This window comes from Oratosquilla oratoria, chromosome 12 (genome assembly GCF_046742065.1).
Source record: "Oratosquilla oratoria isolate Oo_2021 chromosome 12, ASM4674206v1, whole genome shotgun sequence".
NCBI classification, from domain to species: Eukaryota; Metazoa; Arthropoda; class Malacostraca; order Stomatopoda; family Squillidae; genus Oratosquilla; species Oratosquilla oratoria.
Window position 1 is genome coordinate 21598242 of NC_134788.1, and position 18486 is coordinate 21616727.

Consider the following 18486-nt stretch of genomic DNA (forward strand, 5'->3'; position numbering starts at 1 on the left):
TAGGCGCATCATATGAGACCTCTCATTCACAGTTTCATTTTTCCTTGATTGTTCCGTGGACTCAGCATTTAGATGACGTTTTGCATTTTCCTCCAAGTGGCGGGTGCACAGAAGGAGCGTCGCGTTCGGGAACAGAGTGCACAGAACGGATCCACGACATTTGGGCACAAAGTGGCAGGTACGACATTTGGGCACAATATGAAATCGCCATAGTAACAATCAAGCAAATTAGTCTTTTTTTTCAACAACTGAGCTTCACACACCTCCACCTGATCCGTTCTTTGCAAGTAACGTGCGTAGTATACATATATCCATCAAGACACAATTTCTTTCCTCTTCGGCTACTCTGTATGAACTCCATGTTAGACTGATTTGAACTTTGCTGTAGAAAAGGCCTTATATACAAATATATGTCTACTAGGGAAGCCCTTCATGCCAAACTTCCATGTTGAATCAGCCTAGCCCAAAAAGTGAAGTACCTACAGTCAAGCAGAAATTCGGGTGAAGCCCTTCTGGTAAGATTACAAAGGCGGAGCATGCCGACAGGAGACCTTTTGGTCCATATCTAGGTCGGGTGCGAAAAATCATAAAATAAAAACTATAATAATGTAAACGACAAATAAAATACATAAATAAATGCATAGGTATAGTTCAATAATAAACAAACAGGTAAATAGTAAATGATAATAAATTAACATATAACTAATGGTAAATGAAAATCAAACAGACAAATGATAACAAAAACAAATAATATAAAATAAATTATAATCATTACAGCATCTTGCTTAGCTGTTTATCTAAATGATTCTTAAAGCTTCGAACTGAACTACATTGCACTACCTGTGCAGGAAGTTTATTCCATTCATTAATTACACGGTTGGCGAAGTTTTTTCTACCTACTTCCAAATTGAATCTATTTCCGGACAGTTTGAGACCATTGTTTCTTGTCTGATTCTCATTCAATGTGAAAATTCTGTCACTTTTGATGTTGTCAATTCCCTTTAGAATTTTAAAGGCCTGTATCAAGTCACCTCTGAGTCTACCCTTTTTTTGGGAAAACAGATTTTTTTTAAATCAGTTTTGTGGCTCGCCGTTGTACTTTTTCCAGTCTGTCAATGCCTTTAATGAGATTCGGTGACCATACGGAAATAGTATATTCCAAATGTGGACAAACTAACGATTTATATAGCTTGTTAATGAGTGATGGACTTTTGAAGTCAAAAGATCGCGCAGTCAGTCCTAGAATCTTATTTGCTTTCTCAGAGGCTGAAATACGCTGCTTGGTTGATTTGAGATCGTTACTGATAATTACGCCGAGATCTTTTTCACTATCCACTTTTGTTAACGAATTTCCAAATAACTTGTAATCGTACTTACTGTTATTTTTACCTATGTGCATTACCTTGTATCTATTTGTGTTCATTAGCCATTTTTCAGACCATTGCTGTAATTCATCTAAATCTTCTTGAATGTCTAATTGGTTTGAGTGATCATTTGCCACTCCGCACAGTTTTGTATCATCAGCAAATTTGGAAACAGTAGTCCATTGTCTATATCATTTATATATACTATGAATAAAAGTGGCCCAAGAACGGAACCCTGAGGAACTCCACTTGTAATATTTTTCCGTCTAGAAGTTTTTCCATTTAAAACAACTCTCTGTTTTCGATCATTCAACCAATTACTAGATGAAGTCCCTACACACACCTATGCAAAAACATAAAGTTCGGGTGAAACCCTTCTGTGTGCCCTTTATAATTGTAACACTGATAGTCCTTCATTGCTCTTTGTCTTGGTTATGTGAAACTATCCAAAAATAAATTGATATTCGTATAAAATCATTGATTCTTTGCTTACACATAACATTTTTGTAACATTTTAGTTATTTGGATTATTTTTATTTCATCATTATATATTTTTCAGTTTTTTTTTCCTTTCTTATTCATAGAGAATCAGAAACAATGCATGTCTGATGCTGTGTGATTCTCATATGTATGTCTGAAAGTTGATGGCAGGAAACTAAGTAATTTATCATCTTTTTGTATTCGTCACGTGACATAGTAAAACCCAACTAATATAAATTATTCATGCCTAATTTAACATTTTCATGCCTGCTGTTCAAAAGAATCATCTTTTATTATTTTTTCTTGGTTTGAGATCGTAATATACAGCACGAATTATGCTGTGCCCAAATGTCGCACCCAGTACTTTGTGACCAAATGTCTTGTGCCTAAATATCCTGTGCCCAAATGTCTGGATACCCACAGAACATCCCACGTAGAGTCGTTGTTCTTGCCTTTATAGATTGTTGTCCGCACTCGTAAATTCGTGGCTAGGTGCTAATTCCCGCACAGTGCTACCGAAAAAGAGTTGAACTGGCAATTCCATCCCCGGTTACATGAATCGTTCGGTTCTTCACACCACCACACTTGTCAAGGACTGCAACGGCATTCGTATCAGGTTCCAGATGAGCTTCAAACTTGCCTAAGGTTATAGGTGTTGATGTACTTGGTGTATTACGCAAAAATATTTGTTCCCTTTTTGCGCTTCCTGCAACAAACTACTATGGTTATACAAAAAAGCAACAGTTTATCCTCGAAGCACCCGTTCGTTACGCAAGAGTTGCACCAGTACCCAAGGGACATCTCACCGAGTTCTTGGAACGTAGTTTGCGGAATATCTTGGCATTTGCGATGGTACCACTTTGAAAGCTACAATGGGATTTGAATATAACTGGTGCGTTATCCCAGTCCATTCTGTGGTCTTCTTGGTTGGCATGATGGAACACGGCGAAGTTGACGTCAATATTTAATGGAGTTTTTGTATTCCTTTTTTATGTATATATAAAATATGTATTTCTATTCAACTATGTCCTCTTTGCATTGAATATGTAATATACGAAAGCGCTCTGCTTCGTTAGTTTCTTTTTTCAAGTGGTCTACTTTGCGTAATACAATGTACGCAATATCATATCTCATAGCTTATAAATTTTGTATAGCGTATCTTAAATAAAATTTAATGAAAATTTTGTATTTAATTGTATGCAATATTTATGTAATCTTTGTATTGTAAAGAAATAAACAACAACAGTTTTTAAAATAAAAATGTTCACTCTACCTTTATTCAAGTTAGTATGCAAATATGCCCCACATGTTCGAACCTCACAAGAAATTCTAAAATTATTATGTTTTTGGCCAACTTCATCAACCACGCTTAGCAGGGTTGCCAGGTTTTCTACCAGGAAAAATGCCAAATTCTGACAAAATGCTGCAAAAATGTTCTTAAAACATGCCCCCACAATGCCAACCATTACATTTTCTAAGATTTTTTTTTGTATTTTGGTTTTGCATGTGTAGTTAAAAATAATGTATATAACTACAATTACAATATGAAAAATAGTTTTTACGGTTGACTAGCCAATATAATACAATACCACATGATATAACCAAGATCAAGTAGTTAAAGATAATGTGTATAACTACAATTACAATATAAAATATTTTTCTACTGTTGACTAGCCAATGTAAAACAATGTCACATGATATGACCAAGATCAATTTATATCATTCATGTACATCATCATTTAATTCTAGTGGTACTGTAATAAACCACCATCCTCTGAAATAAATCTACTTCAAGACTGTGTGAAAAGGAAAGAAAGATATGAACTTCCAAAATAAAATATATTATACTCCGTATTATGTGAGAAAGAAAAAATACCAATAACTAAAATAAAATGTATTACTCCATACATTACGTTTAAGTTCCTAAGTAAACTTTTTGGTATCCTCTACAATAAATTAAACCAGTTTATTAAACAACCTCCTAGAGACTCTGATGTACATAAATAGAAAATACATTTGTGACTTTTCTATTGTGTCTAAATATAATCAAAAGCATCATCAGATTTAGAAATGTTTGGTGCACTACTGCGTTATTACATATTTTCACTAAAGAAGAGCTGAAACATCCTTTGGCTAGGCACAAAATCTTTACATTTCCCACATAACCAAGATAAATTTATATCATTCATATACATCATCATTTAATTCTTGATACAAGTAAAAGAGTGATCTCTAATCACGACCGGGTATTTAAAAACGCCCCCCAAAAATGCCAAATTCTCAAAAATGCCACCCAACAAAATTTCCTGCCAAACACAGTAAAAACATTCCAGATACAAAATTTGGCATTAAAAACGCCAATCTGGCAACTCTGACGCTCAGTGATGATCTGCATTCGCAGAACATAGATGGCAGGCTAGCGGTAACCACGAATCGTAGCTGGGGTCGGTAATTTTGCAGAGGATAAAAACGTTACTTCTCTTTGATCAAATTACATGAAAATCACAACTTTAGAAAATAGTTCAAATAATGCAACCATACGCTAATTTGTTACGGTATATGTAGCTGTAGTCGGTCATACTGCAGAGGCTAAAACATAACTTCTCTTTGGTCAAATTACATGAAATTCACACATTTTAAAGAAAAGAGTTTAAATAAATAATTCAACTATATGTAGTCTATTACACTAATAACACAACAATAAGAAACTTAAAAGTGTAGTTTGATCCATACCACCAGTAATCATAGACGGCGGGATGGACGAGTCGTAGCCGGGGTCGGTAAAATTACAGCTGATAAAAACGTAAGTTCTCTTTGATCATATTACATGGAAATCACACACTTTAAAGAAAATAGTTCAAATGATGCAACCATACATACATAGAAGTGTGCATTTGAGCAAAACCCGTCCTGTTTTGTATTTTCTCGGTTTTCTCTGCAATTAGTAAGAGATTCAACATACACAGTACATGGAAACTTTAACAGAAAATGGAGGAATAGAATAGAACATAATTAAAATCTTCTTTATCTTTGTGTGAGTGCAGTGTCACTTAGCTTGGAAATGAAAATTATAGATGAATACCTTACAAATATCTAGAAATATGAATTGATCATGTCAAATTCATACCATATCTTTATGGCAGTCCCAGGCAGCCACAGCAACTTTGATATAGTTATATCATGTTCTTAGCTTAAGTGGTAAAGTTATAAACTTTTACCTTAATTTTGTGTTTTGCTTGTTATTTTATGTATAATTGCAAATCTTGTTTGTTTAATTTTGTGACTTATTTCTTGCATGTTCATCCTTTTATTTTTGTCTGTTTTTTACAATACAGTACCTGTATGTATATATTTTTGTTTGTTTGCTTTTGGGATTTTCCTTTGTTCTGCATTTTTTGCTTAATCAATATGCATGTTATATCTGCTTCTTAGTTTATTTTTGTTTCATATTATTGTTTTTGATTACTGATTTTCCAATGCTTTGTTTGGTATTTAATATCTGATTGCATGTTTTGGTTGCCTGATGTATGGTTCATTTTTGAAGTTGAATAATGTTATTTCTCTTAGTTTGTTTTATATATGTTCTTTACAAGACAGTATTGCTTTGTTGCAAACAAAAGAATCTCATGTATACCTAACTTTTACTATCCTTGTTTGTATAATTTGTATACAGACACTTGAATAAGTATACAAAGTTCAAAACATGAGCACAAACACAAACAAGAAAAACATGATATTACAGAAATAATAAAATAAATATAACTAAAATAACCGTTTAAATTCTAACTGTTTACTCAATATCAAATATTTAGTAATCAATGATGCATTGTGCAGAAGTATTTTACCAACTTTTGATTTTATAAATATGATCATGTGTGTAAAGCATATTTCAAATAGTTTTGTTTGCATGCAAAAGTCATTAAATTACTACTCGTTATTTCATAGAGAGAAAGTATTTTTTTTCGAAATGCTGATTGTTTTAGCGAAAAGATAAGTTTTAAGATTTCCCAAAACACTATATATAATACAAGTTTAGCATGATTTGAAAGCCGCGCTACGCCACTTCTGATTTATAGTTTGCGGCTCTGTCGATAGATGGCGCGCATTCACGCTAGATGGATGACGTTTTCTTATTAGTAGAAATAGAAGCTTTCCCATCTTTCCTATATAGTCTTTGGTCGTCATGGTCCAGTGATGCCACCTATACAGATTAATCAAGAGATCAACATATTTTGTGTGTCATTTCATTTTGTCATATCACTTTGTCATATTTTATGAAATAATCATGCTTAATTGACATTTTTTAAGAGCCCAAGGCTAGTGTCAATTTGTATTATTTGATTAAGTCTCCCCTGAAAGAATCCATCTTCTATGATGAATTTGAAGCCACCTACTGAATCTTCTCTGAGTTACATTCTGTGTTGGTAAACAAGTTCAAATTGTAGTAATAACCAAGCTGAAGTTGATTTACAGTATCAGTTACAGGTTTGTATTGACACTAATTTTACCATGGGTATGTTGTGCTTCAAATTATCTTTACTGGGCCAAAGCATGTTACAAATACAATGCTGTCATAACTTGGTTAATTTCCATGTTTAATGTGGGAAAATTCTTGTGGAACTATTCTTCAGAAAAGAAAAAACTACGGGCTATGGCTGCAACATACCTTAAATATTACAGTATAGCCGACATCACGAAATATTCGCCAGGGGTACCCTGGCTGTCAGGACATTGCACTGCTGCATAACATGGGTCTGAGTAAGGCCCAATACATATCCATTAGCCTAGGTGGAACCTTGGGGGGGACCCAATTGTAAATCATCGTGTTATTATGAGAGATATTATGGCTTATATATTTTTGTTTTTGATTGATAAATGTGTATTAACTCTCTTCAGATATCAACTTACAAATATGTAGTCGGCTTAGGTAAAAGCCCAATGAGCTTGGTACATTGTCACAATCAATGTTATTGTGTGGTACCTTGGGGGAACCTAGTGTGCCTATTTATCATGTTATTATCAGGTATATTTATGGTATATATGCTTTTATTGTTATTTTTGATTGATAAATATGTATTGACATCATAAAAACCTAAACGTATTGTTATGAATATGAAGTGAACAAAATTGTGATAGATTGCCTACTTCACAGGTATGCAAAGGCCCAATGTACCTGGTACATTTTTTTTTTTATGAATTAAAAAAAAAACAATAACATATAACAATTCTCAATTTATTATTAATATTTTCTGCACTTTTCTATCATGAACTTATGTTCATGCACCAGCCCAAACATCCTAGGTTGCACCCATAGCCAAAACATCCATGGCCCAAATGTCCTACATTGGGGATGTTTTGGCTGCATTCTAACATACCACTTTTAGGTTATTTCTTATTACAACTTATCACATTTTAGTTAAAACATCTTCATTGAGTCATATATGAAATGCTAGAAAATTAAGTATTCATTTTGTGAATTATAATACATGAATGTGATATGTGATTTTCTTGGCACAAATAGATAACAAAACACAAAGGATTACAAAGGTGGAGCATGCCGACAGGAGACATAAATGCATAGGTATAGTTGAATAATAAACAAACAGGTAAATAGTAAATAATGATAAATTGACATATAACTATAATAAAGTTTACCTAGTTGTATTTTATAAGAAGGGGAGCTATGCTCGTGGTGACCCATCTTTTTATGAAACAAGACTCAATAATATTTCATTCTACAATATTATCATAAGAGGTAATTACTTTGGAATTTCCCCAGTCAATATCATGACCATAATCCCTTTGGTGGACAAATAATCCACTTTACACTTGCCTCATTCTAATACTATATTCATGTTGGTTTATTCTTTTATTTTAACCTTTGCCTGTTTGGCTTATGTAAATAAAATCACAGTTTTTACATGGTATGCTATATATTAACCTTCTTTACTTCTTGGAGAATTTTTAATTAGCAGGGTCTTAATGTTATTATTGTTTTTAAATACTACCTGGATATCAAATTTATTAAAAATGCTAGGAAGATTGATTAAATTTTCATGGTAAGGAATTGTTAACATTTTTTTATAATTAAATTGTTTGACCTGTGAAGTATTAAGAAAAGATTTCCTAGCTTTGATTTTTGTCTTGTCAATCAGATGTTTTGGATAATCTAAATTTTCTCCAATGTCATAGATAAATTGTATTTCTTGATCCAAAAACTCAGGGGAACAAATTCTATAAGCTCTCAGAAACATTGACTGTGGTAGGAGTAAAAATGGATGTATGAAAGGACATTGGTTGGCTTCCTGTAAACTTAAAATTTAAAATATCTTCCACATCGGTGAATATTTACATCTAAAAATTGTAAAACACTATTTACTTCAACCTCTACTGTGAATTTAATGGAATGCACCAAATTATTTAAATCTGACAAAAAAGTATCCAAATGTTGATCATTAGGCCAAATGCATAAAATGTCAACATACCTGTACCAAACTGCATTGTTTGGAATAGTGTTTGGTAACAGCTCTCTTTCAAAAAACTCCATATACAAATTACTGAGAATTGGAGACAGACAGTTCCCCATAGCCATACCAAATATTTGAGTATAAAAGTTTCCATTAAATTCAAACTTAGAGTCTATTACACATAATTTAATTAAACTGATAATAGTATGAGCAGTGAGTGTTAAGTCATGCTTCTTTAACTCTTTTTCTAGAAATCCTATCAAATCTAACAACGGGACTCAGGTGAATAAACTTTTATATCGAAAGTAACCAACTTAAAATCAAATGTGAGATTTTGTCCAAGCAGCTTTTCAGTTAAATCAACATTATCTTTGATATGCGACTGGGAAATTTGGTATCCAGGAAGTATATAAAAACAATAATAACATTGAGAGTCTGCTAATTAAAAATTCTCCAAGAAGTAAAGAAGGTTGCATTTATAGCATACCATGTAAAAACTGTGATTTCATTTACATAGGCCAAACAGGCAAAGGTTTAGATAAAAGAATAAACCAACATAAATACAGTATTAGAACGGGGCAAGTGTAAAGTGGATTATGGTCATGACATTGGCTGGGGAAATTCCAAAGTAATTACCTCTTATGATAATATTGTAGAACAAAATATTATTGAGTCTTGTTTTATAAAAAGAAATTTTGGAAGTAATATGAACTTGAGTTTAGGTTTATTCAAATTGGACAACTTTATTATTGACAAGATTATGGGTGATAATTTGTGTGATAATTTGTAACATGGGACCTTTCCAAATATACTCTGTCTTCTTATGTATATTGTTCCTTTCATACCTTTGAAAATGTCTTACTACACAAAAATGTTTGGTATCTGTTTTTTTTCCCCCCAGTGGTTTCTAAATATATATATATATATATATATATGTATATATATATATATATATATATATATATAAATATATATATATATATATAATATATATATATATATATATATATATATACACACACACACACACACACATATTGATTATATTTATTTGTAGATTGAGAGAAGCAAGTAAATGCCTTGAGGGATTAAAAAGTGATATAAGAAATGGGGATTTAGGAATGGATGTGAGGAGGAGATTGTATGAAGGAGTGATTGTGCTGATAGTATTGTTTGAGAAGTATGATAGGGGTTACTAGATTGAATAGAGTGTGAAACAGGGAGGTGAGGAACAGAACAGGAGTGGTAAAGGAGATGGCAGATAGGGCTGATGAAAGATTATTGGAATGGTTTGGACACATGGAAAGAATGAGAGATGAAAGATTATTAAAAGAGGTGGAGGAAGTGAATTTGAAGGGATGACTGAGACTGAAATGTAGTATAATGGAATCTGGAAAAAGCAAAAATAGAACATCATATCAATATCAGATTGGTAAGAATGAAGTAAAAAAGTAAACTCAGAATGGGACCTACGAGTAACTATCTCAAATGACATGACACCAGACAAACATGTCAACAAATTAGTCGGAGGAACTTTCAACTTATTAAGATCAATGAAAGTAGCCTTTTACTACATGGATGAAGAAATGGTAAAGAAAATACTAGTTACACAGATAAGACCAAAATTGGAACACACAGCGTCACTGTGGACACCGAATCCCCACCCCCCACCCCACCCCAAAAAAAGTAGAAAGAATTCAAAGAGCAATGACAAAGATGGCATCAACACTTTGCAATTTGACATACAAAGATTGAATAAACTAAACCTACCAACCCTGGTACAAAGAAGAGAAAGAAGTGATTTGTTAGCCATCTATAGGATATGAAATGGATGAAAACTCTTGGTAGGGATGACCTACTAAAATGGAACAGAAGAAATATAAGAGGACATGAGAAGAAGCTTAAGAAGGACAGTTACAGAAGAGACCTAAAAAAGAATAGCTTTCCACACAGAGTGATAGATATCTGGAACAAGCTGAATGAGGAAACAGTGAATGCTAACACTATACATGACTTTGGATGCAGAAAAATACAATAGCAAGTCACTAAGAGCATAGCTCTTTTCCCACAAAATACAACTAGGTAAATACATATAAATGTATATATAAGAAAATGTTAGTATCAAATAATATAAAAGCCAATTGTACAGATTATAAGCTGGACTTTTATGGTGTTTGATTCTTCTTTTCAGTTTATCCATCTCATCACTTATCAGCAGTGAGTGCTACTCCTTCTCTCCCTCACTTCCTTATCACTCCTGATGCCCTACCCACCCGACTCCCAAAGTGAAACCCATTTTCAACTTAGTACTAACACATTCACCTTTTACACAACTCGGTGGCACGGTTGGTAGAGTCTCAGACTGTCAGTACGGAGGTATCGGCGGTACCTGGTTCAAATCCTGCCCAGGCCTGAACTGATTTCAGTATCGCTACGCTTCGAGTCGTTACTCCAACTCTTGTGGGCAGGGAGTTGGGTGTGTGTGTGCTTGTAAGGTCATAGCATTATTACTCAGAGATTGGACATATGAGCTCTGAGCTCTCTTCCGGGAGGGAAATAGCTGTCAATCACGAGTCCGACACGTGATCCAAAGACCAAGGTAAATCACAAAATGATACAACCAATCTCCACTGTTACACTCTGTACCACATCCACACATAGATAATGACCCAGTTACTTGCGATTTGGTTGGAATCCTTGTCCCAGACCCTTCTATGCCTTGGCATTTATTAGAAGAAAAGTTTAGAGTGGAGGATCCCCATTAACCCCATGACTCTGTCCCAATTTTCCTCTTGATCATGCATGAGACCATGGTTGGAAAGATAATGAGCCAATCATAGTAAAACTCGATGGGCACATAAGAAATCTTCAAAGAAATAGCAAAATTGTCATTCTCATAAAGAATGATTTAGAAAGCATCTACCTAATGAATGAAAGAGAATTTCATTCCAACTTATGTGCTTATACTTGACTGATGTTCTAGAATCATACAACACAACCTGAAACCATGACAAAAGAGAAGGAAATGTTGAATAACTGTAACATTTCTTGTTGAATTGATACCATGAGCAGTTTTTCAGGATTTTGTTTGTGGGATGGTTTTGTGTCTTGAGGCACCAATAATGGGAACTTGTGAGGTGGAGAGTATATGTGCCGTTACGAGAGGTAACGGGGCTTTTTTATACGTCCGTGTATCCCCATGTTTACATATTTTTTGTCGTAAGGCTCGTTTCCCCTCGGAAGAGGTTTTCAATTTTGTTTTTTGTAATGCTTTAATTTTAAGTATATTTCGAGCAGAGGCCTTTTCTGCTCGAAAATCCTACCTTGTAAGTTGTCTGCAAGCTGTGCTGCAAGATAACATCTCATTATTTGTACAATGCTCACTTTAAGAATTAGATTTAAAGAGGTGTGTGAGACCGGTTGGCGTTGTGATGTCACGTCACACTTTAAGCGCCAGTCTGGTTCTAAAACTCGCAAGTTGTACACACACCTCGGCTTAACCAACTCAGTGAGTAGTAAAACCCTTTTATATTAGGTTAGAGTGTACTAGTGGATCCTTGGGAATACTTTTATTTCTTGTGTAGCCTTTAGCTTTTAGTAATACAGTCCCATTTCCAGTTTTCATCATTCCACCGTAACTATCGAAACCACCTCGGTTCCATCCTGCACGATGGACCAGATCTGCATTAAATTCGCATCAAATATCCCCGTGATTCTATAACCTTCAGTCCCAAGTCTGTCTGCGTCACGGACGCTATGATGCTGATTGTCCATTTGATCTGCGGAGTCCCAGTTGGCTTCGTCAAAGTATAGTTGACCATTTTCAAAATTGTTGACCCCCTCACCACCTCCATTAGGAGGTGAAGCCCTGAGGGGATGTCACTCAATCTCTGAACTATGCCCAAGATCTCTATAAATCTGTAGAATAAGTCATCCTTGCACTCTTTTGTGCTATGCCATGATTAAAAGGAGCTTTCTATTTAAAACCTTCATTTGCGTGCTTAAGTTGATTGGTAGCAGGCACTATAGGCCTGTAACCATATTATTTAACATAAGTAGACACATTTGGTATTTCCTTTGAGTGTATGTAATTGAAATTGGCAGAGAATCATTTATTACCTTAGTATCCCATACTATATGTGAGAAATGATTAGGGAATTCAGAAAACTAAGTTCTTATGAGCCATTGTAGATAGGATTAAATAGAAGTAATTTTTTTCGATAGAACAAAATTTGAATCCTAGTTATGTATTTAGGGTTTAGGTGAATTCACTCACAACAATTCACCGACAACAATTCATCGACACACTCAATTCATCGATTTACACAATTCATTGAAAAATAAAATAAAAATATTCTAATTTGAAATATATAACTAAGTTGTATTTTCATCCTTGATTTAGCATACTTTTATCTTTGATAATGAAATAATTACCTTCATAGCCTTTATTTAGGATAGAGTTTCTTTTCATAGTATTTATCAAGAATAGTTCAAATTATTTAACCCATTTCAGCTCAGTAGTACATATACGGTACATTAACAACATGATGCAATAGTGCATCATACATCTTTCTGGGTTGAGTCAAGCCTGAGCAAGTGTATTGGGAATGCACACCAAACCTGCTACAATATGTTCATATGAGTACAAACCTGCCAGTCTGTGCTCTGCTGTTGCCTTGAAAAGGAGTGTTGCTGTTCTCTGCCAAAAACAATGGCTTCCAATAAAAAATAAATATATTGTGCATATTTCTTTTGATAAATATGTTCTTTAGGTAACTGCATATGTTGAACAAGTAATAAACTGACCTTTCTAGTTAACTTCCATATTTGTCTAATCCATTGTTTTTTCTGCATATCATTTTATATTTGCTGTGTCATATATGGCTCGCTGAGCTAATGCAGGTACATTTTTTCTCTGTACACATATTTTATGAATATCGAATTTCTAGCATGTTCTAAGTCCAAATGGAGTCTTGATATTTCTCTCACACCTGGTGACTGTATATTTCCCGAGGCAAATTATGCAAAATATAGAGATTTTACTCCAGTTGAACTTTTTGTTCTATTTTTTGATGATGATATGTGGAATATGTTAGTAGATCAGACAATTGTCTATGCAACTTTCAAAGGTGAAACAGATTTCTTGGTAACCAAAGGAGAAATGAAAGTGTTCGTTGGAATTTTTATAGTATCTGGCATCGTTCCTGTGTCTTCTCGGAGGATGATCTGGAGAAATTCATCTGTGACAAGAAATGAAGCTGTCTATCAAGTAATGAAAAGAAGAAGAAGATTTGTAAAAATTATTCAATACATTCATTTTTCTGACAATTCTTCATTGGATACAACTGACAAAATATGCCAAAGTTCGTCCACTCGTTAGACATCTAACAAAGAAATTCATAGAGCATTTTCAACCTGTGAAGTCACTCTCTCATGATAAAGTAATGATTGAAGATGACGGTAAGCATGGGTGTAAATGGTGCATCAGAATGAAACCAATTACATTTGGGTATAAAGCTTGGTGTCTAAATACAGACGATGGTTATCTAGTGACCTTTGATCTTTATCAAGGACGTACCTATGAAGGGAATGAACTGAACGAGAAAGTATTTGGCAAATGTGCCGCTACAGTCTTGAAAAACATTGATTCATTGTCAGAAGGTAAACGGTCCCTTCCATATAATATACATTTTGCTACTTCATTTCAACTTCTCACAGAACTGAAGGATAGAAAATAGATTTGCAATAGCCTAAGACTGTACTGTAACTTATCAATTTACAAATACATAAGTGTATATCGGATACAGTCGTTTTTTCTTTCAACATAAAAAAAATTGTACTTGGATGTGCTCAGTGGTACATATATGGCACATCGTATTCTAGCAAAACTATTGCAGAGAAATGTAAGCCGAGGCTTTTTCCTAATCAGTTAGGTAGAGCCAACACACAAAAAAAATTAGAAAATATGAAATTATCACACAAAAATAATTCGAGCTGAAATTGGTTAATGACAGAACTATTGAAAATGGCAAATTAGTATAAACTAAACTTAGAACTATAAATTGGTTTACTTAAAATCAGAAAGCTAGGTTATGGGGTATTGCCACATATAATCAACAATGTTGCTATATGAAGGATATCTTTCTACAATATTTTTTTATCCGTTCAGAAGCTTCATGATATTTCTTTCTTTGAGGTTGAGATGAAGTACCAGCCAAGTATTGATCGACTTTGACTTCAGTATAGTTTTGTTCTTTTTTCAGGCAGTTGAAAAACTTCCAAATGTTAGGGTGGTGTCTAGCAACCTGTGTCTCAAATGTCCTTCATTAAAAACACAATAATGGTAAAAGCATGGATAATAATAATACCAGCAATAAATAGTCATGCTGGCAATCTTGATGATATAAATATCCATGAAAATGAAAATAATGATAAAAATGTATGTAAGAATTAACAAGAAAAGTATTGATACCAATTGTAATGATAGAAATAATGATGGCACAGAAAATAAAAACAAGTGAATAAAAAAATTATCAACAATGATAATATCACCAATTATAATGAAAACATAGAAAATGAGAACCACTGATATAGGGTTGATATATAGTTGTCAGGTTATCCGGGACTGACTGAACCATCCACAACTGTCTGAACTGTCCATGGGAGGTTCTGCTCATGTCTACATCCTCTGGAATATATTATCGTCAGGTTATCCGGGACTAACTGAACCATCCACGACTGTCTGAACTGTCTATGGGAAGTTCCACTCACGTCTATATCCTCTGGGTCTCCATTCCTTGATTGTGTATGAAGATTTGGTTCTGGTCCATTTTACGTCTCCTGTCCTCTTGTTGATGTTGATGACATAGAAAATTAAAACAACTGGGCCAGAACCAAATCTTCAGAGGATGTAGACGTGAGCAGATCCTCCCACGGACAGTTCAGACAGTTGCAGATGGTTCAGTCAGTCCCAGATAACCTGACGACAGTATATCAACCCTACATTAGTGGTTCTTATTTTCTGTGTTTTCATTATAATTGGTGATGTTTCTGAAAACAGTTTCACATACTTAACCAAAAACAAATCATTTGAGACACAGGTTGCTGGACACCACCCTAATGTTTGGAAGTTTTTCGACTACCTGAAGAAAGAACAAAACTATAATGAAGTCAAAGTTGATCAATACTTGGCTGGTACTTCATCTCAACCACAAAGAAAGAAATAACGTGACTCTTCTGAACAGATAAAAAAAATTGTAGAAAGATATCCTTCATATAGCAACGTTGTTGATTATTTGTGAGCAATAGCCTATAACTAAGCTCTCTGATTTTAAGTAAACCAATTTATAGTTCTAAGTTTAGTTTATATTAATTTGTCATTTTCAATACTGTCATTAAATAATTTGAACTATTCTTGATAAATACTACAAAAAGAAATTCTACCTTGTTTTTGTAGTACTGTATCCTAAATAAAGGCTATGAAAGTAATTATTTCATTATCAAAGATAAGAATATGCTAAATCAAGGATGAAAATATGACTTAGTATATTTCAAATTAGAATATTTTTATTTTTCAATATATTGTGTATATCGATGAATTGAGCATGTTGGTGAATTGTTGTTAATGAATTGTTGACGGTGAAATGTTGTTGGTGAATTTGCCGGATCCCATGTTTTGAAAACATTACCACATGTGATCTAGAGGTCTTTCATTTATTCATCTGGTCTTGCAGTCTTTCCTGGAGGACATGAATACCCATGAAGCTCTGAGTAGATAGGTTATGCCATAGGTAATATAAAGACCTCAACACAAGACTAATATTACATTAGATATGATGTCAAAGACACATGAAAAACCTTTTGAGCATGACATTTGTGATGCAAGTTTCTCACTTGAACGACCAATCCAGGAAAAAGGTTTTACAGTGTGATTTTTGTATTGCAGGTTTCTCACAAAAGAGCAGGTTTTAAGTGCACATGATGACTGACACAATAGAAAATCCTTTCCAGTGTGACCCATGTGATGCAGCTTTCTCACAAAAGGGAAAACTCACACAGGAGAGAAGCCTATACATTGTGACCTATGTGATGCAGCTTTCAAGAATAAGAGATCTCTCAAAAGGCATGTGATGACCCACACTGGAGAGAGGCCTTTCCAGTGTGGCCTATGTGATGCAGTTTTCTCTCAAAAGGGAAATCTCAAAAGCCATATAATGACCCACACAGGAGAGAAGCCTTTCCAGTGTGAACTATGTGATGCAGGATCCTCACATAAGGGTACTCTCAAGAGGCATGTGATGACCCACACAGGAGAGAAGCCTTTCCAGTGTGACCTGTGTGATGCAGCTTTCGGTGAAAAGAGAGATCTCAAAACCCATGTTATGACCAACATAGGAAAGAAGCCTTTCCAGTGTAAACTATGTGATGCAGCTTTCAGAGAAAAGAGTAAGCTCAAAAGACATATGATGACCCACACAGGAGAGAAGCCTTTCCAGTGTAAACTATGTGATGCAGCTTTCAGAGAAAAGAGAGATCTCAAAAGACATGTGATGACCCACACAGGAGAGAAGCCTTTCCAGTGTGACATATGTGATACAGCTTTCTCTCGAAAGAATGCTCTCAAAAGCCATGTGATGACCCACACAGGAAAGAAGCTTTTCCAGTGTGACCTGTGTGATGCAGCATTCAGAGAAAAGAGATCTCTCAAAAGCCATGTAATGACCCACAGAGGACAGAAACCTTTCAAGTGTAAACTATGTAATGCAGCTTTCACACACAGGAGTGCTCTCAAAAACCATGTGATGACCCACACAGGAGATAAGCCTTTCCAGTGTGAGCTGTGTGATGCAGCTTTCACACAAAAGAGTGCTCTCAAAAGCCATGTGATGACCCACACAGGAGAGAAGCCTTTCCATTGTGACCTATGTGATGCAGCCTTCTCTCAAAAGGGTAATCTCACAAACCATGTGATGACCCACACAGGAGAGAAACCTTTCCAGTGTGACATATGTGATGCAGCTTTCTCTCGAAAGAGAGATCTCAAAAGCCATATGATGACCCACACAAGAGAGAAGCCTTTCCACTGTGAACTATGTGATACAGCTTTTTCACAAAAGGGTTCTCTCAAGAAGCATATGATGATCCACACAGGAGAGAAGCCTTTCCAGTGTGACTTCTGTGATGCAGCTTTCACACAAAAGAGAGATCTCAAAAGGCATGTGATGACCCACACAGGACAGAAACATTTCCAGTGTGAGCTGTGTGATGCAGCTTTCACACAAAAGGGTGCTCTCAAAAGCCATGTGATGACCCACACAGGAGAGAAGCCTTTCCAGTGTGACCTATGTGATGCAGCTTTCTCACAAAAGAGTAAGCTCAAAAGCCATGTGATGACCCACACAGGAGAGAAGCCTTTCCAGTGTGACATATGTGATGCAGTTTTCTCGCAAAAGGGTAATCTAAAAAAACATGTGATGACCCACACAGGAGAGAAGCCTTTCCAGTGTGAGCTGTGTGATGCAGTTTTCACACGAAAGGGTGCTCTCAAAAGCCATGTGATGACCCACACAGGAGAGAAGCCTTTCCAGTGTGACCTATGTGATGCAGCTTTCTCACAAAAGAGTAAGCTCAAAAACCATGTGATGACCCACACAGGAGAGAAGCCTTTCAAGTGTGACATATGTGATGCAGCTTTCTCTCAAAAGAATGCTCTCAAAAGCCATGTGATGACCCACACAGGAGAGAAGCCTTTTCAGTGTGGTAACTGCGGTGCAGCTTTTTCACGAAAGGGTAATCTTAAAAGGCATGTGATGATCAACACAAGAGAGGAACCTTTTCAATGTGGTAATTGATGCAGATTTTTCAGAAAACTATTCTTTCCAAATCCATGTGAAGATTCATACAGGAGAGAAGCCTTTCTAGTGTGACTTTATTATACTGTGCTGTGCTGCTGCTTTCTCATGAAAGATTCATCGCAGGAACCATGTTATGACCCATACTTGAAAGACATTTACTTTTCAGTGTAAGATAGGGAGCTTTCACAGGTGACAATATTCCTGCATTAAAACCATACTTAGTAGGGAAGCCTTCTCAGTGTGACTTTTTCTCTTCATCATTCTCATGTAAGAGTATCCTGAAGATGATTGTTATTATTGTGGTCAGTGGCTTACCAGCAC

The 18486-nt window shown here is 35.0% G+C and overlaps 1 protein-coding gene across 1 annotated transcript; it reads left to right on the forward strand.

The window, feature by feature from the left end:
- The first annotated feature begins 5815 nt into the window (after positions 1–5815).
- Positions 5816–18486, forward strand: LOC143030596 (uncharacterized). The gene is made up of 2 exons (XM_076193759.1): positions 5816–6329; positions 16257–18486. The coding sequence occupies exon 2, from the start codon at positions 16441–16443 to the stop codon at positions 18160–18162; it is 1722 nt and encodes a 573-aa protein (XP_076049874.1). The 5' UTR covers positions 5816–6329; positions 16257–16440; the 3' UTR covers positions 18163–18486.

Coding starts and splice junctions, on each gene's coding strand:
- LOC143030596 (XM_076193759.1), top strand. CDS start 16,441: ATGACCCACACTGGAGAGAGGCCTTTCCAGTGTGGCCTATGTGATGCA.